The sequence below is a fragment of the Chanodichthys erythropterus genome, chromosome 13 (genome assembly GCF_024489055.1).
Source record: "Chanodichthys erythropterus isolate Z2021 chromosome 13, ASM2448905v1, whole genome shotgun sequence".
NCBI classification, from domain to species: Eukaryota; Metazoa; Chordata; class Actinopteri; order Cypriniformes; family Xenocyprididae; genus Chanodichthys; species Chanodichthys erythropterus.
Genome location: NC_090233.1, coordinates 6,026,851 through 6,049,314, shown reverse-complemented (window position 1 = coordinate 6,049,314; position 22,464 = coordinate 6,026,851). Strand labels below are relative to the sequence as shown.

Genomic DNA, 22,464 nt, shown 5'->3' with positions numbered 1-22,464 from the left:
CTCACACAAACACATACACATTTATTTTATTTATTTATTTATTTATTTATTTATTTTTCTACCCCCTATAGTACACAAAAGTTTATAAAAATGAGGCACAGTGTGTAATTTTTCATATTGATGTTTACACATGTTTATTTTGAATTGCAATGCATTATGTTGAGATTTCGGGTTAAAGGAAATGATAAAGGAAAAACTTAACGGATAGTGTCCACTCCTGGCCCTGCCAGCACTGTGTTTTATGTTTTACTTTTACATTTCGTCTTTATCTCTTTATATAAAGCATTAAAAACAATTAATTCTAATTAAAATTCAGTATTAAAACTTTTATGTCTTTTAATTAATCTCTAAACTATTTTTTTAGAACTACAAAATGCTTTAGAGTCTTCAAAGATCATTATAATAATGTTACGAAACCGTCTTCTATATAAAGCGTTGTATATGATTCAATTCAATTTCAATTCACATTTATTTGTATAGCACTTTTCACAATACACATCGTTTCAAAGCAGCTTTACAGAGAATGTCAACATTACAATTTAGAGAATGCATTTAGCTAATAATGTAGGCAAATAATTTACAATTATTGTTAGCAATTTAATTGAAGGTAGAAGCAATGAGCTCCTGGAAAAAATGAATTGCATATTAACAATAATTAGGATATATGGAATTGAATATGAAAGTTAAGTATTCATAATTTCCACAGTGTCAGATGTCAAAACTTCTCAGCATAAAAGAACCTATTCAGGGGCTGTTAGGTAACCTGCTCAGTGCTGCCACTTTGTGGTTAAAGTCACTCACTACATCAAGGTGGAGGGAGCAGCTTAGTTCATACTGTTGCATGCAAACCAGCTGCCAGATATAAATGACTGGAGATGATCAAGGTTTCACATAAAGCTAATTTAAATGTAGCTTTGTTGGACTGCTTATGGTATTCAAAGGTGATCCAAATATGAAAATGGATCAGAGAGCCCATAAGGAATATTTTGTTGAGTGTTGATTTTTGCCACTGTGAAAGGATGGGTTGTTCAAACCCTGGCAAAGGCCTCAGTCTCGGTAACCATGGGACCTGTGGCCTGGCTCTGTCGCTCACTATGCTAACAATGAACTGAGTGTGGATTCAGATAGGATTAGTAATATCGACACAAGCGAGAGCCTGTGAAACTTGCAGCAATGCTTCCTGTTTTCATATTTTTCTCTTGCAGAGCATGAATGAAGCTACTTACAGCAATGGGCCCAGCTCAGAATCTTGACTTGTAGCTGTAATACAAGAAAACCCTGTTAACTAGATAATTATGCTTGCAGTGAGTTAATGTAAGTAGATTGTTGCATTTTTTTCCTTCTGAAAATGGGAGGGGCTTGGCCTCAACTGGGCCCCTCCCACTTGAGCTTTAGTCCTCTTCAGACAAACTAAGAATCAGACACACAGAGATGGAGAAACACTGTCGTAACTGGACTCTTGTCCTGTTGCTGAGTGGCCTCCTGCCACTGGCTACTCAGGCTGGCAGGCAGATGCCAAAACTCTCCGACAAGAAGCTATGCGCCGATTCAGAGTGTAGCCGTGAGTAATGCTAACCAGCATATTTTACAATAGTTTTTACTACTATACTTTATTTAGGGTTGCATTTCAGCATATGTAACTTTGGATTTACATCAGGGTTGCTTTTGTTAACATTACTTATTAGTTAACATGAACTAACAATGAAAAATACTTTACTAATCTTTAATTTCAATATTTACCAACACATTAATAAAATCAAGAGTTGTATCATTTATTTTTTACTTAATGGGCTTGCGAACATAAACTAACAAAGAACAGTTGTATTTTAACTAACTATGGTTAACAAAGATGAATATTTTAAAAAACAAATGTAATAATAATTCATATATAAAAATAATGTTAGGGTAACTTTAAATATGTTGCGTTCCAGTTTTATGTAATAGGCCAGTCTTGTACAGAAGAAGAATAAAAAAACAATTTCTTTAATTTTATTTATAATTTACAAATAATATGAACATACTTTTCTTTAGATTATCTGTTATAGTTTATATGCAGTTGTAAGAGAAAGTGTACATTACATTTTATGAAGCTACAAACCAACATTTAAAGTTGTTTATTATTAGTTTTTATAGCTTTTTGTTTATTTAAATAATTCTAAAAATTTTCAAATATCAAGTATTTAATCTCCCAGTTAATATGAGGTCCAAGAAACTGCATGCATAACAATAAATAATAAATAATTAAAAAATTTACCTTTTTCAACTTAAAAACTTAAGTTTTTCAGTAATTAACTTGGTTGTACAAGTCATTTCAACTTAAATTATATTAAAACTGACTTGGAAAAATTGAGTTGAATCTTGTCTAACTTAAAGAAAAGAAGTTGCCATGACTCATTTTTCACAGTGAACAAATTTAAAAGGAGCAGGCCACACACTGTAGGACGTGTTGTGTCAACTACACATCTAAACGGAGTGGTTGTGTATTCACAGATCCCATTCTCATCGCGAGAGCTCTGCAGGATTATTACCCGCAAGACTGTCGCTTCATTCACATCCAGCAAGGCCAGTCTGTCTATGTGTATGCCATGCTGAAAGACCGTGGGAACCTCTTCTGGGCTGGAAGTGTAAGTACAGTCTAGCTTATAACAAGCCTGATCTGAATTGGAAACATCTCTATGGCAGTATTTCAATCATTAACATTTCAAATGATTTTCTCGTAATATGTGCAAAAACAAATGCTTTCCCTTGTGAAAATGAAGACACAAAGTTTAACAGAAGATAACTGTTTGTGAAGGTTCAAGGGTCGTATTATGGAGAGCAGGAGGCGCGTCTGGGATTCTTCCCCAGCAGTGTTGTTGAAGAGACACATGCTTTAATGCCTGCTGAGGTTGAGGTCAAGACTGATGTGCGTATCTGAACAAAAACAAATGTGATGCATGAACAAATACATGCAATAAAACTATCAAGGAACATGTAAGATTAATTATATATATTTTTTTCTTTTCAGAAATGGGACTTCTACTGCTATTAGGATTGTGTGATGCTTCATCTGGAATATGATTATTGATTCCACTCTGCACTTTATAGTGTGTCACTACTACATTTATTATCTCTACTCAACTCTTCAGATAAGGGAAACATACAGAACAGTGACTGTAGACTGTATATGCTTATTGATGCAATAGTTTGAATAAAACTGAGATGCTGCTACTTGGCTGCTTCTCATGCATGTGATCAGTGTTTCTATAGTATCACGTGATGTTTTTGGTAAGAAAAGTTCTGAATGAGAAGTAAAGAGAAAATCAATTACTACTCAACCGAGAAATGATTACATCTGCCTTTACCTCGATACGACTAACTAGCAGCAGGTATTTGGTTTCAAGCGGTTTCAAGCCACTGATAGATCAGTTTCTAGTTGCGTCATGTGCGTTTCCATGGAGACCAAAGTCAGCTTCGTGTATTACTCGGCATTCCTGAAGCAAGGTGAGTGCCTGTTCACAAATAATTCAAATTATTTTACTTCAAACTAGGTAAATAAAATGTAAAGCGCCGTACTCGTACGTTTATGAGCGACTACAACAAATATTACAGTTTGGGTATAGTCTAGGGTGACTTTACTGATGAGAATGATTATATCATTACTTTAAAAGCATTAGAATAGAAAGGCTGTAACAAGAAAGAACATTATAAGACTTTAAAATCCTTATTTTAAAAGTCTTATAATGTTCTTTCTTGTTACAGCTGTATCAGGTTGTAAAATGTAAAATGGCGAAGTTGTAAAATGGCGAAATATGCACCAAGTATAGAAAGCTAACTGTTAATTAACTAGCCTAACGTTATATCACTTGGCAGAAAAATATCTCTTTTGATTTATTTTAACAAAACTGTTAATGGGCATTTTGTATATTGTTATGGTTGCAGGTTGTTTAAAACAGTGTTTACATTTTTTTAATCAAAATGAAGCGGCTCTATTCTGAGACGATGTCCAATAAAAACAAGGAGTTTTCATGGATAAGAAACGGCCCTGCTTTTCATCACGTGCTCCGGGCGTCTGGGCAGTCTGAGGTCTGGTATGATTTCACTGATGAGGCGAAATTCCAGCAGTACGGCTGGCGATGCTCCACGAATGAAGACTCTTACTCAAATGCCACCCTCATTGGTAACTGGTCAGAAGAGAGGTTCGACACTCGCCGTACTGTGGCGTTACGACGGCCCCTTTCGCACCAGGTTGGTTTTGTTAAGTAAAACACTGCTCTGAGAGCATCGTGAATCACATTTAAAATGTTTGGATTGCATTAGATAAAATATAAAACCAAGATATTTTCTCAGAAATAAGTTGTTCAATAGAGTATAATAAATCATATTACTAAATTATTAATCAAAAATACTAAAATGTATTTGAAATACATTTATTTTGTGCTAAGTATACTAAAATACATTAACATGTATGTGCTAAATAAAAATACCCTGCAATTGTACTTTTGGTATACTAAACTGGTATACATAAATTTTGCTAAATTAGAACAACTAATTTTGTACTTAATGCACTTTAATTGTGTGGAAGTAGCACTGAGGTCTAAAAATACACTATCGGTGCGTTCCAAACGGGATATATCGCCCTCCGAAGGGCACTTCGGAGTGAAAATAATCATGGCCGCCATATTGAAGGGTCATTCCAAACCGAAGTGCTCAAAACTGGCCACTTCAAAGGGCCCTTCGGAATGAAGAATTTCGAAGGGTACAACTGATGGACACTTCGGGCCCCCATGATCCTTTGCACAAGGAAGCTGTTTGATGTCACAGAATGGGTAAAGGAGGTTAGAAGTTCGATTTTACCTATAAATGTATGTATAGTATTTTTCTATACTGCTGTAATATTTATACGATTATATTTGCTACATTATTGTGGTCAAAACGACATTGTACTTCAACAAAAATACTTTACAGCTCTCTTCATCAGTCCATTCAAATGTTTAAAATACATAGACACAATATAAATGGTGTGATAAACCTAAAATAAATAAATAAACTAACGTTAAACGAAGGGTGCAGCTTGCACAATCTAACGTTACTCCTCTTTGATTGTCTCGTTAAGATGACGCTGAAGTGCGTTTTTTTTTACCCCTACACCCTTCATCCCTTCGAAGCTCTCGCTTCGGAGGGTAAACCTTTTGAAGGGATTAGGGCATAGGGATGAGCCCTTCCGAATGGAACGCAGGGTGTATTGCCAAAAGTATTGGGACAACCCTCCAAATCATCAAGTGTTCCAATCACTTCCATGGCCTCAGGTGTATAAAATCAAGCACCTAGGCATGCAGACTGCTTCTACAAACATTTGTGAGAGAATGGGTCGTTCTCAGGAGCTCAGTGAATTCAAGCGTACCGTGATAGTTTGCACCCTGTGCAATAATCGTGAAATTTCCTCACAACTAAATATTCCACGGTCAACTGTTAGTGGCAAAGTGAAAGCAATTGGGAACAACAGCAACTTAGCCATGAAGTAGTAGGCCACGTAAAATCACAGAGCGGGGTCAGCGCATACTGAGGCGTACAGTGCGCAGAAGTCGCCAACTTTCTGCAGTGTCAATATCTACAGACCTCCAAACTTTGTGAGGCCTTCAGATTAGCTCAAGAACAGTGCATAGAGAGCTTCATGGAATGGGTTTTCATGGCCGAGCAGCTGCATCCAAGCCTTACATCACCAAGTGTCAGATGCAATGGTGTAAAGCACGCCACTACTGGACTCTAGAGCAGTGGAGACGTGTTCTCTGGAGTGACGAATCACGCTTCTCTGTCTAGTGATCCGATGGACGAGTCTGGGTTTGGTGGTGGCAAGGAGAACGGTACTTGCCTGACTGCATTGTTCCAAGTGTAAAGTTTGGTGGAGGGGGATTATGGTGTGGGGTTGTTTTTCAGGGGTTGGGCTTGGCCCCTTAGTTCCAGTGAAAGGAACTCTTAATGCTTCAGCATACCAAGACATTTTGGACAATTTCATGCTTCTAACTTTGTGGGAACAGTTTGGGGATGACCCTTCCTGTTCCAACAAGATTGCGCACCAGTGCACAAAGCAAAGTCCATAAAGACATGGATGAGCAAGTTCCATGCGGTGTGGAAGAACTTGACTGGTCTGCACAGAGTCCTGACCTCAACCCGATAGAACACCTTTGGGATGAATTAGAGCAGAGACTGTGAGCCAGGCTTTCTTTCCAACATCAGTGCCATCACTACCTCACAAATGCACTTCTAGAAGAATGGTAAACACACTCCTTAACCTTGTGGAAAGCCTTCCCAGAAGAGTTGAAGCTGTTATAGCTGCAAAGGGTGGGAAAACTCCATATTAAACCCTATGGATTAAGAATGGGATGTCATTAAAGTTAATGCACACATAAAGGCAGGCGTCCCAAAACTTTTGTATATATGATTGTGCTAAAGTGGAACTATTGCATGTATACTTTAGGTACACTTTAAATATCTTGCAGGATAAAATTTTACAATCCTTATTAATAGTGATATTAAAATACTTTTTAGGCATAATATTAAGAAATGTGCATTGTACAATAAAGAAATACTCCAGATAAAGTTTAATTATAATTTTATATCACTAAGTCTTAAGTGTAAGTGATATGTCAATAAATATGTTAATAGATTTGAAGTATACTTAGTATGAAATAAATATAGTTTAAATAGATTTTGGTATAGCTTTTTTTTTTTTTTTTTTACTAGGGCAAATCATTTTCACCATCCTTTTGAACATTGAACATCAATTGTTTAATCATTTTAAAACTTGGATGTGAAGGTGTGCTTGTGCTATCTTTCTTGTGCTATGACACTTGGTTTTATATTTTGCTAATTCAGTGATAATCATGCATTTTTAAGAGTTGATTAAGTGTCCAAATCCCAGTTCCTTAACAATCAAATAATTCTGAATTTGTTACTCCTCACAGTTCTCTCTCTATTTTGAAACCACATATTATTCCAGCTATAAGAAAGATGATGTTCAGCCGATTTACACAAGTAGGTTTCCTTAAATAAATTAGTATTATTTATTTATTGTAATTAAGATAATTTTTTTAATTCAACAAAATAATTATGCTTATGTAAAGACCCTGATATTATCACTCTATCAGCACCAAAGAGAGAGTCAAGAAGCTTCCCTGGCCACCAACCAGAACTGAATCCTCCGCACACTAAGTGTGTGCCAAACTCCTGCTACAGACTGGACTTCAAAGGCCCTCAGTTTAGAGAAGAAATGGCAGAGGAGACTTCAGAGCCTCAGTGCAGATAACAGAGACAAACTGAAGCCTTTGGCAGAAGAATACTGCTTACAAAATTAAATCAGCTTCAATATCCACGCACTGACTTCTGTGAGTGATCTATAGTTATATGTATGTATAAATCTTCTTTTCGTTGTATTTTTCTGAAGCATGTGTCTATTTTTTTGTGATATTAATCCGTGAAAATATACATAACCCATGATGATTGATGTTCCATCATTTTGACGTTAGATTACTTTGCTTCTTAATTACACTGTACTTTACTGCACTGCTTATTCACGTCAATTCATCTGGTGAAAAGTCAGAAATTTCATCAAGCATCTATACTTGAGTTTAAAATGTAGAGCAATTCACTACCAACACATACTGTATTTTGTAGTGATATATCAAATAACTATCATTATGATCAAGACTAGGAGTTGGAAAAACCCAGTTGACTACTAATATTTTGTCATACAGTTTGTTGAAAAGACATTTTTAATTTTTAATTCAGAAAAACAAGTGAGGTCACACTGGTTTTGAAAGTCCACAATATTTATTAATCATTATTTCATGATGTTAATAAGTTAATTCAGTGCATCAGCTGTGATTAATAAGGAATGTAAGCAGTTCAAAGCCATGTTTTTAAAAGCTCCTTCTCAATTATACCTCCTTGTGGGGATAATACAGTAGTTTAGGCCTTCACTTTAGTGAGTAGTGATATAAGTCTTTGTCAGAGCCTACTTATATTAGCTTTCCATATCGAAAATGACTGATATGGTTTGGTATATTAGCAGCTTTACTTAGAATAAATGAGCCATTGCTAAGAAACCAAATAGTCTCCGTGATTGTAAACAATATAAATTCTTGGCACTTATTCACATGCACAAACACCCAGCTCAAAATTACATTAATATATTATTTAGGGAGACATTTGACCTCATAGACACCATGGTTTCAAAACCTTGCATTAATAAACTTTTGCTTTCATTCCCAGCACATAGTAATAGTAACACTTGTTCTTGGAAACATGTCACTATGTACTTGCTATTCATGCTGTTTAACAGTATTTTTAAATGTTGATGTTTTTATTATTATTTCAAAGGGGTTCAGAAACCCATTTAACCCTGGGTTTTAAAGCCCTGCTCCTGCTATTGTCACGAGAACCCAAAAATACGGTGGAGAAAGTTTAAAGGTACACTTTGTAACTTTTTTTGTTGTTGTCAAAAATAACAAAGTTTAACAGTCAATCAATCCTTCTTCCAAAATGTGATTTTGTCTTGATTCACTATGGTAAGCCTATTATAAGTGTTTGTTTTAGACCTGTCAAGATGGTTATCTCAGAAAATTGCGTACATACACCACTCGCCTGTGCGTGTCTTGTCGTATCTGTAAATAGAAAAAAGTTCCTCCGGCTACTTTGATGCATGTATGGTGAGAGATTATAGAGGTTAGTTGTTAAAACGAGCGAGAAAGGTTGATATTGAGCACGCTAAATCTTAAACCTCCGAAGAATCGCCCATTTAAAAAAAAAAAACGCTGAACAGAGAAGTGTCTTCTGGCAAAAAGAGAACACGACAGAGGTCGTAATAAAACAAGAATCAACATTGGCTTGGCTTTTGTTGGAGATGGCACAAACTAAGGGATTTGAAATGTTGTACAAGTGACAATGGTGTTTTTTTACTCAGGTGAGTAAGGTATCTCATTGAACAGATAAAGTGTCATATGTAGCCCTCTAATAGAGTTCATTGTATAGCATTATCTATCGTGAAGGGTCATATTCATCCGCACAGTCATGCAGAGCCAAAGCACAACCAAAATCCATGAAGTTTTGTTTTTAACCGCTAGAGGGACAAAAGTTACATAGTGTACTTTTTAAAGTGTGAAGTAATGCATCACGGTATCATAAACTGCCTCAACACTCACAAATCAGGTCAAAACAATTAAAAAATGTCACTTTTTCAAGAGCGTATCCACATCCCCTTATATACTCTGGTCCTGAATCCATCACTAAAGCAAAAATAAATTTTACCTTTTCAAACAAACAAAAAAAGCTATTATGATTATGATGACAAATCAATTTAACGTATACAGAGATGAACAGAATAAACATTTTTCTCACCCTTTTGAATAGGACAATGCCAGTGCGCAGCGAATCACACCATTAATAATGATATTTTTTTGCCATCTCAATTTAATACAATTAACCATTATTTGCTTGTTTGTCTTTGTTATAAAAAATACCAAGGACAAATACTCCTACTCTCAAATACTTTGTCTTGCAGTCAAGGCTGCAAGATATACAAAAGCCCCTTTGTTGGTGGCGTCAGCAGCAGACAATACTTTATTGTAAAACAGTATTTCTATGAAAACCGTTTAGGTAATTCGTTACAGTTATTTTGATGCTGATGGAGTTTCAACCTAAAAACTGTTTTTTCTCTAGCTGCTGTAGCAAAGACAACATAAACATTTGGCCTGTCAGTAATGTTGGGCTATTAAGATATCCCCTTGTATTTTAGCAGGAGCACATTGGGACAGGGGAAGACAAGGGACATAATGTTGAAACATGGAAGTCTAGCAGCTTTACTTCTTCTGAGGCCCAGCCACGGCAGGCTTGTCTTCACGGGTGATAGGAATGGTGCGCTCCGGGCCGTCCGAGTGCTTGCGTGGGGCTGTCACTGTCAGAACACCATCGGTAGACAGGGAAGAAGTGACAGAGGTTGGATCCACACCAGCAGGGACACGGTATTTTCTTACAAATTCTCGTGAGACAAATCCGTGATCGTCCTGCTAGGAAAGCACAACATTGTTATGAGCAGGTGATAACGCGAATGGTCCGTCTTTCACTCTGTTTAACTCAATGTTTACTTGTGGAACAAGGCCAGTGATCTTGGTGATGACATGTGGATTTTAAACAATAAAGCCAGTCACATGGCACAGGTTTAGTTATTGGGTTGCAGCCCAGCTAACAAAAAGAACATTTTGCTAATGTTCCCATTAAGCTATGAATATGTTTTTTTCTGAATGTTCCCTGAACCATTCAAAATGTCCAGTTTTTAAAATGTTTTAGAAATATTATGTGAATGTTAAGGGAACATTCCATTTTATCATTCTTCAAACATTATGGGAACATTATTATGTCCTCTGATTGTTCTGAAACAAGTAGAAACATTAGACAAACATAAAACGTTTTAGAAAAAAAAAACATTTTTAGATCATTATTAAAGGCCAGATAACTTCGAATGAATATTCTTTTAACGTTACTGTTTGTTCACAACATTGCCAGAATGTTAGCCAAAGTTTTGAAAACGTTCCAGTTAGCTGGGAGTGTTCAGTTTGTATGTAGTAAGTTTCTACCTGACGATCCTCATGTTTAGCGTGAATTTCAATGAAATCTCCATTGATTTTCACTGACAGCTCCTCTGGTGCAAAGTGTTTGACATCCAGATTTAGTGAGAAACGGTCTTTTTCCATTTTCATCTACAGAAACACAAACACACAAATGTAATAATTTGTCTAGGCTAATCTAATGTTCACAATTAGTTCAAAAAGTACCTAAAATTCAAAAGAGAAATTCTATTTTTCAGTCCATTTCAGACATTTTGCTTTCCACATAACAGTATTCTATTACAGTGTCCCAAGGCAAAAATCTTAACATTTCTACAGACAGGCTTCACTTTATTTATGCAGAAATAATTTATATATTAATTTTTGATTTTAGGGTGAAATATGACCTGAAAAGTTATTTTCAGTTTTTGTGAGATTGAACCATATAATTAATTAAATAAATGAATAAATAATTAACTAAATAACCAAATTAAATTTCTATTTTGTTTTGTTTTTAATCAGCAAAATATAACAGATATTCTTCAGTGTGGCTTTTTAAAGATACAGTGCCAGACTATCATCATGGAAGTTTAGAAAAAAAAAATTCTAAATGAAGCTCTTCTCTGTCTGTATAAAACAGATATGGACACAGAGAATAACAAATGAAAGGAAGTTCATGTCTTAAAATAACGCAATAAAAATAATCCATAAATTATTTATGAAACATTATTAAAAGTACAGCAAGGATAATGTACAGCCATCCGTTTTCGCAAATTAAACCCCTTCAGGTTGATACAAGACCCCTCCAATTTGCGTCAGGGTCCTGTGATAGTGACTTACTGTAACAAATTATACACATTTTTTAACTACAGTAATTCTAATGTTACAAACTTAATGTAGATTAACCACAAAGTTTTTAACAGTCACTAAAAATGGGCTGCAAAGGTTTTTTAGCTCACCTCAGAAAGGCCACTGTCCACCCAGCTTGGCCAGCGCAAAAAGGAAGGTCGTGGGTAATACAGTGAGGGAATCACGTCGGTCTCAGTGATGGGCTCCCCAAAGTGCTGGTCAAAGATCCGGCTGGGAAAGAAGGATGGCCAGAAGGAGCGACGAAACCAGGGATGCTGGATGGCGATGTCCATTTTGTGTCTGGGCCTTAGCAGCACTCAGAAAACTGCTGCCTCTTCTGCCTGCGCACTTAAATAGAGCAACACCGACGGCCCCTGGCAGACGAGCCAGCTGTGGATCTTTCTGGAATAATGATGTAAACTGTTTGCCAGCCTTTGCCTCTTTCACTTCGGCCCTCCCACTGTCCTCTGCTTGCTACCCTGTCCCCTCTTCCAACTATTTCTCTCTGTAGTTATCTCAAGAGCTGATCGGATTTCAATTCACTCAGATACCAACTGGATTACAGTGCAAGCCCCCAATAGTGCTGATGATACCATGTGTTCAGAGCACTGGAAACTGCACTGTCTGGTCCAGGGAACCTGCCAATATCAAGGGAAGTCTCTTGTTGCTCGACATTCCGCTGGCTCGTCTAATGCCAGCAGAGATTAGGATGCCCACGAGGTGATGTGCCCATGCATATTTAGGTTCTGAGCCCCATTGGAGGTTTAGTCTTTACAGAAACTGACAATGAATGTGGCTGAGATAACTGTGCCAGGCTAAACACCATACAAAGTCAATCCCCATGAACAACCGCTTGCCTGGAAAACGTACGGGGACAATGTTACTTGAGCTGGCACACTGGCACATTGGACCTCATAATTTTGGAGGGGTAAGCAGTCTCAGCAATTGTGCTGTCAGTGAATACTCTCTTAACAAAGGCAAATGATGGTGGTTATACATTATTTTTTTGTTTCACCTGAACGTTTTGTGGATTTGGTGCCCTTTCAGTTCCCTGGACTTACTATTAATATAATCAGCAGGTGGGGGGGAAATCATGAATACTGAACTTGGTAACATTATTTGATTCACACTAGTGTTCAAAAGTTTGTGGTAGGTAAGATTTTTTTTTTTTTTTGATGTTTTAGAAAGAAGTCTCTTATACTCACTAAGGTTGTATTTATTTGATCAAAATACAGTAAAATGGCAATATTGTGAAATATTATTGCAATTTAAAATAACTGTTTTCTATTTGAATATATTTTAAAATGTAATTTATTCCTGCGATCAAAGCATCATTAGTCCAGCCTTCAGTGTCACATGATCCTTCAGAAATCATTCTAATACGTTGATTTGGTGCTCAAGAAACATTTCTTATTATTATCAGTGGTGATCCATGCATAGAGGTCACAGCTATTCAGAAAGCCATTTTCTTGCATATGCATGGGTTTTGATGGCATAGTTGCACATCAACCACTACAGTGGACACTAGTGCATCATCCTATACACTGCCACCAAGTGGCAAGCCATTGTATGTGGAATTTTGTTTTCTCCAAACGAAGATGGCCAACGGCCAGTCAGAAATGCTAAGTTGCTCCGGAACACCCATCCAATCCTTCTACCCTAGGAGACTCTTGCAGGTAAAAGAAAATGTTGTAACATTAAGTAACTAAGGAGTCATATCATTGTTACATTTTTAAAGTATTGATTTTAGATTAAGAGGAAAATCTGATTAATTATCTGGCCACTAATTTGGACATCATGCATCACAATATTTCAAAAAAAGTAATGGAATTATGTAATGCATGTTACTTATAATGTGTTACTTTACTTGTTACATCAAAAAAGTAATTGGATTATGTAATGCACATTACTTGTAATGCGTTACTTGTTACATCAAATAATAATCTAACATAATGCATGTTACTTGTAATGCATTACTCGTTACATCAAAAACGTAATCTTACGTAATGCATGTTACTCATAATGTATTACTCATTACATCAGAAAAGTAATCTTATTATGTAATGCACATTACTTGTAATGCGTTACTTTACTCATTACATCAAAAAGTAATCTTACATAATGCATGTTACTTGTAATGCTTTACTTGTAATGCATTACTTTACTCGTTACATCAAAAAAGTAATCTGATTACGTAATGCACATTACTTGTAATGCGTTACTTGTTACATCAAAAATTAATCTTGCATAATGCATTAATATTATAATGCATTACTTGTTACATCAAAAAAGTAATCTTATTATGTAAGTAACACATCTTGTAATGTGTTACTTTACTCGTTACATCAAAAAGTAATCTTACATAATGCATGTTACTTGTAAAGCATTACTTTACTTGTAATGCATTACTTTACTCATTACATCAAAAAAGTAATCTGATTACGTAGTGCACATTACATGTAATGCGTTACTTGTTACATCAAAAATGAATCTTGCATAATGTATATTATTATAATGCATTACTCGTTACATCAAAAAGTAATCTGATTACGTAATACACATTACGCGTTACATCAAAAAGTAGTCTTACATAATGCACATTATTTGTAATGCATTACTTTACTTGTTGCATAAAAAATCTTACATAATGCATGTTACTTTTAATGCATTATCCCCAACACTGCTCATTTCGGATGAAATTGAAAACACCTGATCACTAGTTATTCCACAGTCTGAAAACATCAATCGATCAATGTAGATTTCAGGCTGAGGTTTTCTCAGAGAGGAGAGCTATGTAGAAATGTGCTGTTTATGAACAATCAGAATAATCAGCTAATAAAAGTAAATCAACATATTCTGGTAGACTGAAGGGAGCGTGCATTTTCTACATAATCTGAGTTGGCTTTCCACAGAGTTGTACTTTCACCCATTGTTGAGATCTTTGATGGAATCATGTTCTCATGTTCTGAAATTAAAGACATGCAAAGTTCAACTTACAGTATACTTAAGATCAGCTGTTAGACTGCTGATTTATTCACCATGTGTTTGTGTATATCCTTTTTGTGTATATATATATATGCTATGCAGCTCCACAGTGTTTACTACAAGCTATTTGTAGTAACATTTATCACCCTCCTGTCTCAAGTGCGCAGTCTCTCTTCTCCGTTCCCCTGTTGTTTTTTCCACCCCTCTCCGATACTTCCTGCTTCTTTCACACTGTGAAAATTAGTATAACTGAAGTCTGTCAATCCGGTAAATTCTCCAGTTATCTTGGCAACCTGCTACAGAGATCAAAATGGCTGACCGCACCGTTCCTCATGCTTATCCAATGAGTATGGATTATGAGATGTGTACTCCTCCTCGAATCTATGATCAGAACTTTGCAGAGGGTAAGTAAAATCATTCTTTAATCAAAAAATTCATTTTAAGGCAAAACATCCTGTGTGTGTACATTTCTTTGATTCTGATATTACAGGCTTGTATGCTTTGAATGGTTTTAAAATACATTTTAACTTCCGCAGCTCTCATACAGTAGATCTATGTTTGATTTTAACATTAGCTATAATAAGCAAAACATTTTGATTGTCAGAAATAAGAATGAATCTATATTCAATTAATTTTATTGAACATCTATGTTCACTTGTACTATGACAGTATTCACCTTACAATGAAATATGATGCCTCACCAACAACTTATATTTAGAATTCCACACATGACATGACCAAAATAACCTGTTGTCCCCATCATGACTAATTACGAACTAATCTTCTTATTAAACAATTCAGCAGCAGGTTTGGAAATCAACTGTGAAGACTCCACTCAGTGTTAAGCTGTAACAGAACTGCGCAAAGATGTCACGTGTAATAGGATTAAAATAGAAACTGTAAGTGGAACCATGTCTTGATCTGTAGCTGGCATCACAAATATAAATAGACTCAACATGCACATTTCCTGTGTCTTCTAGAACACTGTTTACAATTCTAATCTAGAAGGCAGATCTTACTATTTTAATGCAGTTCCTGAGGTACTTAAACAGTAGCAAATTGCTTCAGAAAAAAATTATATGATGCTCACTTTTTGTCCAGATCCCTACATATGTACTACTAAATACATCAAATATGCAATTCATGCATTGCCACCCATCTTTTCATGCACACCAAAGATAAATTATTTTATGACAAACAAGGTTAGTTCAGGTTGTATCTGATATCATGCAGCTGGAACTTTCTCAGAACTTTTATTTATGATATAATCATTCATTATGATTTATGATTTAATAATTTGTATTTGTACAAAATAATACTTTTTTATTTAAAATATATTTAAAATAAAAAAAAAGTATTAAGATTTACATTATTCAAGTATGAAATATAACAGAGTACATTTTTAAGAACTTGGCACTCCCACAGTTATGCTCAGTTTTGGTTTCATTTTCATTGTATTCAGTTCCTATTTTGCCTGCATTAGTTATCTAGTTAGTTTTCCTTTGGTCTCTATTCTCCCGGCACTAGTTTGTCACCTTGGTTACTCATTAATTAAATCCCATATGTTTGTATTCATTATCTTGTGTATATAAGCCCTTCAGTTCTTTGTCTAGTGTTCTTTGTGTTTATACACATTGTTACTATGATTCTTCTGTTGTTTTATTAAAGACACTTTACTATTTGAAATACTACTATTCTCAACTTCATCTTTGTGGGGCAACCCTTAACAGAACAACATACCTCCCAAACTGCAAATATTAGGGTGACCATATGTGCCATTCTCCCAGGACACGTCCTGTCCAGGATTTCTAAATTGCCTTAAATGGCTCGAGCCCTTGCTTCTTTAATTGTGAAAATGGTCATATCGATGTGCCCCCGGAACGCGATTTAGGAATGCAATTTCTACACGGAGGTCTGTGCAAGCCACTGTTCCTATTGACATTCTTCATGCAATGCATTAAAATGTTTCCGTATTTGCAATGCTTTGACCGTTCTCTGTAGATCCAGCCTTCTTGCAAGCCACGATCAGTTGATTATTTATAATGCATGCTATTGGTAAAATTATTTTTCAGTCGTTACCTTCCACAAATATGAAAACCAAACCAAAACTGGGACATTTTATGCAACTTAGAAATCCTGGACAGGACACGTCCTGGGAGAATGGCGCATATGGTCACCCTAGCAAATATACAACAAATGCCATCCACCTAGAGGAAGAACTCTGGTCCTTATTTCAAAAAGGATGGCCACTGGAGGATTTTGTGGATCATTTTCTGGAACAGTGCCATCAAGTTAGTTGGGACTAATACATAGATTATACGCTGTGGGTGGCTGGTTGTCCACTGATTGTTGAGGAGGAAGCTTAATCCAAACCATCATACCCATCCTAACCCTGCCCGCCCAAAATCCTTCAGTGGACCTCACAGAACCGAGTCCAGAGCCCAGCCAGCCATCACCCCCAAGAACGGACATGAAGCCAGATCCCACTGCAGACGGGGAGCATTTGCCTGCCACAATGAACAAGCCAGAGCCTACTATGAGGACAGAGCCAACCATCGCCTCAGAGCCCGAGCCCCATTGTGAGTCTGACCAGGTATGTGAGCCAGCTACATCATGTCATCGTGGGATTACTGGTGGAGAAAACTCCGGCCACCATCCCACGGCGAACTGTGCATTCAGACCGCCAATTATCCACCTCTCCTCGATTTTGTTTGGGAACTAATGTTTGGTCTCAAAGAATCAAAGTATACACGACTGCGTTATCTGGAATCCTCTCAAGTGGAACACCTCTACATTCCGATTGGTTGCTGCCGAACCATGTCATAGCTCATTACCATAAAGTTGACCTGACTTTAAAGTTGACCAACTCTCCTCGATGCCCACACCGCTTGCCGCCGACTCGCATTGAAAATGAATGACTTCCTGGCACTTTGATGCTCTCGTGGGCATCGTCGCCACTGGTCCCACCTAGCTTTAAATCTTCTGTGTCTTCATCGCTGCTGGCACTGCCCAGCATAAAGTCTGTTTCGTCACCCTATATCATGTCTATGTCATCATCGTTGATCCCACCCAGCGTCACTATCCCACCTCCACATCCTGATTCAGCCAGTCTGTTAGCCCCGCATCTTCTAGTTCCCTTCAGTCCTTCGACTTCTCCTCTAACACCATTCTATTGTGTGGATAAGCCTCAGGTCTTCTGGTCTCCAGCCTCACCCAGGAAAGTGGATCCCCTAGCTCTGCCTCTAGCCGCTGATCCTGTCACTCCACCTCGGTCTGTCGGCTCCACCTTGGCTCCTCCCTCCCCACTTCTCCACCAGATACCATCATCCTAAACAGCTCCACCAGGCTCCCTCGTCTCTCTGGCTCCACCTTGGGCAGAAGCCACCCTGCCCAAGGCACAAACATATGAGCCTCAGCCTCCAGGACCATCAGTGTCATCCGATTGAACAGTTATGCTCTGTTTTAGTTTCAGTTTCATTTTCATCGTATTCGGTTCCTATATTTCTTGCCTTAGTTTTCTAGTTAGCTTTCGTTTGTTTTCTGTTTCCTGCCACTAGTTTGTCACCTTGGTTACTCATTAATTAGATCCCACCTGTTTGTATTCAGTTCATTATCTTGAGTATAAAAACCCTTCAGTTCTTTCCTGTCTGGTGTTGTTTGTGTTTATACACACTGTTACTGTGATTCTTCTGTTGTTTTATTAAAGATACTTGACTATTTGAAATACTTCTTCTCTCATCTTTATCTTTGTAGAGCAACCCACAGGCATATGTTTTTGTAACATCATACCCCTTTCTTTTTCAAAGAAAGTCCAACTTGCACATTTCAAGCGTGAAGGGTAGAAATTATAATATATCAAGTTGAATGGAACGCAGGATAGGCATTAAACATGATTGGCTGTGATTGTGTTGAGTCATGCAACATTGTGGAGAGACACATTACATGTCATTGGAAGCATTGTGAGAGCATGATTATGATTTTTTTCCCCTTCTCACCCTCTCAGCACTGAGTCCCAAGGACCTGCTGGCCCCTGTCCTGTACCACGGTTATTACATTCGTCCCCGCATCAACAAGCAGCTTGAGAGGGGCTTCTCTCAGGTAGACAGTGAAGATGACTGGTATCGAGTTTTGCTGGATGTGTGCCAGTTTACACCGGATGAAATCAGTGTGCGAACTGTGGACAACCTGTTGGAGGTGACTGGGCGTCATGCTCAGCGAATGGACCAGCATGGCTTTGTGAGTCGGGAGTTTACCCGCACATATATCTTGCCAATGGGTGTGGATCCGCTGCTGGTGCAGGTGTCTATCTCACATGATGGGATACTGTGTATCCAGGCACCACGAAAGACTGAGGACCTGGAGCCTAAAATCAACCAGCTCAAGATTAAAGTGGACAAGAAGGAAAGCAAAAGTTAATGAAGTGGATTGATATAAGCAGGCCCACATGGAATCCCACATGGAAAGTCCACAACATATTTCAGGATGTGTGGCCATGTGTGTATTTTTGCTAGATAAATTATGTTTTGTAATAAACTTTTCTATATAGCTAGCAAGTATTTAAAATTGCCTCAGTTTTGTTTCATCCAGATATTGCAAAAATGATGACATTTTGAAATAGGTTTCCCCAGTTCGTCTGCAAACGCAAACGAAATCAAATCTAAACGGAAGTAGCGACAGATCTTTTCTTCCATGACATACATCTATGAAATAGATGTCGAAAAAGAAAACAATTTAAAGGAGTACCTCATTTTAAAATGAAAATTACCCTAAGATTTACTCACCCTCAAGCCATAGGTGTAATACTTTCTTCTTTCTAATGAACACAGTCGGAGTTATATTAATAAAAATCCTGACGCTTCCAAGGCTTATAATGGTAGTGAACTGGGCCAACGAGTTTGAAGCTCAAGAAAGTGCAACCATCCATCATAAACATACTCCACACGCATAACCTGATATTGCGGAGTTCAACATGTTCCTGGGTCAACATTTTTGTTGATCCTGGAACAACATTCAAATCAACCAATCAGATTTGAGGGACAAGTTTACAGATTATGTCAAGTTTAGGCTTAAAATTGTGAATTGGTGCTTCTACATCAGTGTTATTCATCTATCATTTCCCTCTAATTTTTGGGATAACTTATGGGTAGGGTTAGGTTTAGGGGTAGGAATAGGGTTAAGACTAAATTTTCAGACTAGAATGTTGTTCCAGGATCAACAAAATATGTTGACCCAGGAACGCATCTAACTCAGCAATATCAGGACGTGCTCCACGTGGCTCCGGGGGGATAATAAAGGCCTTCTGAAGCAAAGCAATGTGTTTGTGTAAGAACAATATTCATATTTAACAATATATAAAGTAAAATATCTAACTTCCCTGTTGACAAAAAAAAAAAAAAAAAAAACAGCATATGCTGGTTAGGTATGTTTTGAAGCATGGCCAGGTAGCCTTCCCTATTCAACTCGTAAAAAAAAAAACTTTTGTAACTTTTGTAAGTTCAGTACGGAAGGCATAGGACGTAGCTTATGCACTTTTAACTGTGATGTTATACTTTCCTCGTAAGTTGGAAGAAGGTCTGGTGGAAGCTATCACTGTTAAAAATAAATGTAATTTTACAGGTAATTGTGTCTTTTTTTTTTTTTGTTTTTTTTACAGAATTTTCCCATTTTGTTATTATACCATGAAATACCTGTTGTTTTACAGATATTTGCTGTCATTTAAATTTCCACTTTTAAATTTACAGGGAATTACATTAGATTTTTTTCTGTAAAATAGACAAAAAGGAAACAAATGTATAACTACGGAAACCAACAGTCATTCAACATGTTTTACTTACTGTTTAAAGATAATTGTGTTGGTTAAGGTGAGTTTAATAATAGTATTTCAAATTATCACAGAATTCATTATACTATATGTGTTACATATAGTGTAATAATTTTTTAAACAGAAACACAGAAATGAAAGTTCTCATTTAGCCGAAAACATAGCCAGAAAATAGTTTTGATAACCACTTTATCTCATTTATTTAATAATCAACACTCAAGTGGAAATGAAGTTGTATATCTCATTTAATCATTTAAATTGCACATAAGGCAGATCTATATCAACTTTTTAATGATATAATTATGTTTTTACTCTAATTTGGTGTTAAAATATAAACATTTAAATGGTGGCTGTAATAACTTCTTTTCATGAAAAATTTATTAAAACATACATTAAATAATGAAGACAACACGAGGTGTGTTGACACTTGTAGATCAGTTCTTTTGGTCCGGACCCCCCCCAAAAAAAAAAGAAAAGAATAAATTTAGTTCTGGTTTGCTTAGCATTAACATTGTCATTTTAAAACTGAACCTAAAGATACAAACCCCCCTATAATAATGCTCTTTTATGGGCTGTATGTGCGTATGTATGATGGCATTTTGACCAGCTGAGAACTTGTAAAGAGTTTATGAAAAGTGTAAAATAATCAAAACAGCTTCAGGAATTTCTCCGTTGCACACAAACAATGGTTTGCAAGGAGACAGCGTTTCTGACACCTGTACAGAACTGACTTTCCAGAACTGTATTAGCAACTTATCTCCTATGACGAGAAAAGGTATGCTTCAGCATTATGTCCTTTTTAGTGTCGCATCTGGTGACAATCCTGTTTTTGGTTTGTTTAGATGTCTTTGGTCCATGTTCACACTTATGAACCGCACTTAAGAACAGAGAAATCGCACCAGAGTTCGTTTTAATCAAACCAAACCTGCCAAGTGTGAACACACCATAAATACATAATGAATATAAAATGAGTTTATGGACATTGAAAGGTTTTCCTGAGGTAAGACATTGTTTACAAGCTGTTTTATTGACATCTTTCCACAGTAGAAACACTGATTGAGCGAGTACATGAAACATGATAATTTCAGTCAACTGTACTGTATCGTTCAACATACCTTCTGATGTTCATTCATGTTTATTTTGTGCTGTATCAAGTAGTAAAGTGGAAGAGATGATCGGTTTATGTGCGCTCCGAGCTGCCCCTTTGATGTCACCCTTTATTAAAGAGCATCAAAACAATATTAGTTGTTTGAATTTTGTTATAAAAAGACAGACTTTAAAAGCACAGATTTTGTTTCATATCAGAAGTAACAAAGCACAAAGCTTATTGCAATTATTGGATGGTTGGATGGAATTAAGTCATTTCAGAATTGTACATACTGTATAATCATGCAGTTATCTAACAATATAAATAATTTGGGCAATTTAATTTACAGTCACTGTTAGCAAATTAATTGAAGGTATAAACAATGAGCTAATGGAAGTAATGAATACGTTACCAATAATTACGATATATAGCAATATTTGGAATGTGCACGTTGACCCAGAGTTTGTGTCATCTGAATTTCGAGCTTTAAACTTGCAATTGCAAGTTATAAAATCAGAATTGCGTGTAATAAAGTTAGAATTGCAAGATATAAAGACGCATTTCTGACTTTCTCACAATTGTTTTTATCATGCAATTCTGACATTTTTTCCTCAGAATTGTGAGTTATAAACACAATTGCGAGCTATAAAATCAGAATTGCATGATATAAACTTGCAATTCTGACTTTTTTCTTAGAAATGCAAGTGTATATCTCCAGTGAACACTAAGAAATGTTCATTTCCAGGTTATCGAAAAATAACATTCTTATTGTACCATGCTACTTAGAGCATGTGGTCAGGATCAATTCATTAGCAGACAGAGTAAGAACCGAACAGGTATTGTGCACGGTCTTAATTAACTAACTCACAAACACATAACTAAACTAACAAACACATAACATACACAAAGCAAGGTCACACACATACGTAGGTCAGAATGAGTAATGACAGAGTTGAACCGGAAGAGGTACTGTTACTAGAGCTATAGGAAAAAGTCAAAGACAATCTGGAAAGGAATCATCAGATTCTGAGTAATAGTTTAGGTAAGTCTTACAAATCAATATTAAATCACTGTTTAGTGTTAAAATGTACGATACTTGCAAGATGTCTTTAGGCTGAGGAGCGTCAGATCGGCAGGTTGAG

At 36.5% G+C, this 22,464-nt stretch overlaps 4 protein-coding genes across 6 annotated transcripts; 3 read left to right on the top strand and 1 right to left on the bottom strand.

Moving 5' to 3' along the window:
- Window positions 1-67: 67 nt before the first annotated feature.
- Window positions 68-3,147, top strand: mia (MIA SH3 domain containing). Its single transcript, XM_067406633.1, has 4 exons — window positions 68-1,561; window positions 2,491-2,624; window positions 2,795-2,905; window positions 3,008-3,147. Exons 1-4 carry the CDS (start codon window positions 1,432-1,434, stop codon window positions 3,029-3,031), a joined length of 399 nt encoding a protein of 132 aa, XP_067262734.1. The 5' UTR covers window positions 68-1,431; the 3' UTR covers window positions 3,032-3,147.
- Window positions 3,148-3,405: 258 nt separating this feature from the next.
- cfap68 (cilia and flagella associated protein 68) lies at window positions 3,406-7,620 on the top strand. 2 transcript variants are annotated; one of them, XM_067406631.1, is made up of 4 exons: window positions 3,406-3,483; window positions 3,922-4,227; window positions 6,945-7,014; window positions 7,128-7,620. In XM_067406631.1, the coding sequence occupies exons 2-4, from the start codon at window positions 3,958-3,960 to the stop codon at window positions 7,283-7,285; spliced, it is 498 nt and encodes a 165-aa protein (XP_067262732.1). In that variant the 5' UTR covers window positions 3,406-3,483; window positions 3,922-3,957; the 3' UTR covers window positions 7,286-7,620. The 2 variants fall into 2 exon arrangements, with proteins under 2 accessions (XP_067262732.1, XP_067262733.1); XM_067406632.1 differs by having other exon boundaries at window positions 3,436-3,483; window positions 3,964-4,227.
- A 188-nt stretch (window positions 7,621-7,808) lies between these two features.
- On the bottom strand, window positions 7,809-11,951 carry cryabb (crystallin, alpha B, b). 2 transcript variants are annotated; one of them, XM_067406630.1, is made up of 3 exons: window positions 11,540-11,951; window positions 10,611-10,733; window positions 7,809-10,040 (listed from the first exon to the last, which is right to left on the bottom strand). In XM_067406630.1, the coding sequence occupies exons 1-3, from the start codon at window positions 11,720-11,722 to the stop codon at window positions 9,837-9,839; spliced, it is 510 nt and encodes a 169-aa protein (XP_067262731.1). In that variant the 5' UTR covers window positions 11,723-11,951; the 3' UTR covers window positions 7,809-9,836. The 2 variants fall into 2 exon arrangements, with proteins under 2 accessions (XP_067262731.1, XP_067262730.1); XM_067406629.1 differs by having other exon boundaries at window positions 7,814-10,043; window positions 11,540-11,942.
- Window positions 11,952-12,216: 265 nt separating this feature from the next.
- On the top strand, window positions 12,217-21,641 carry hspb2 (heat shock protein, alpha-crystallin-related, b2). Its single transcript, XM_067408302.1, has 3 exons — window positions 12,217-12,357; window positions 14,695-14,818; window positions 18,418-21,641. The coding sequence occupies exons 1-3, from the start codon at window positions 12,271-12,273 to the stop codon at window positions 18,828-18,830; spliced, it is 624 nt and encodes a 207-aa protein (XP_067264403.1). The 5' UTR covers window positions 12,217-12,270; the 3' UTR covers window positions 18,831-21,641.
- The last annotated feature ends 823 nt before the right edge of the window (window positions 21,642-22,464 follow it).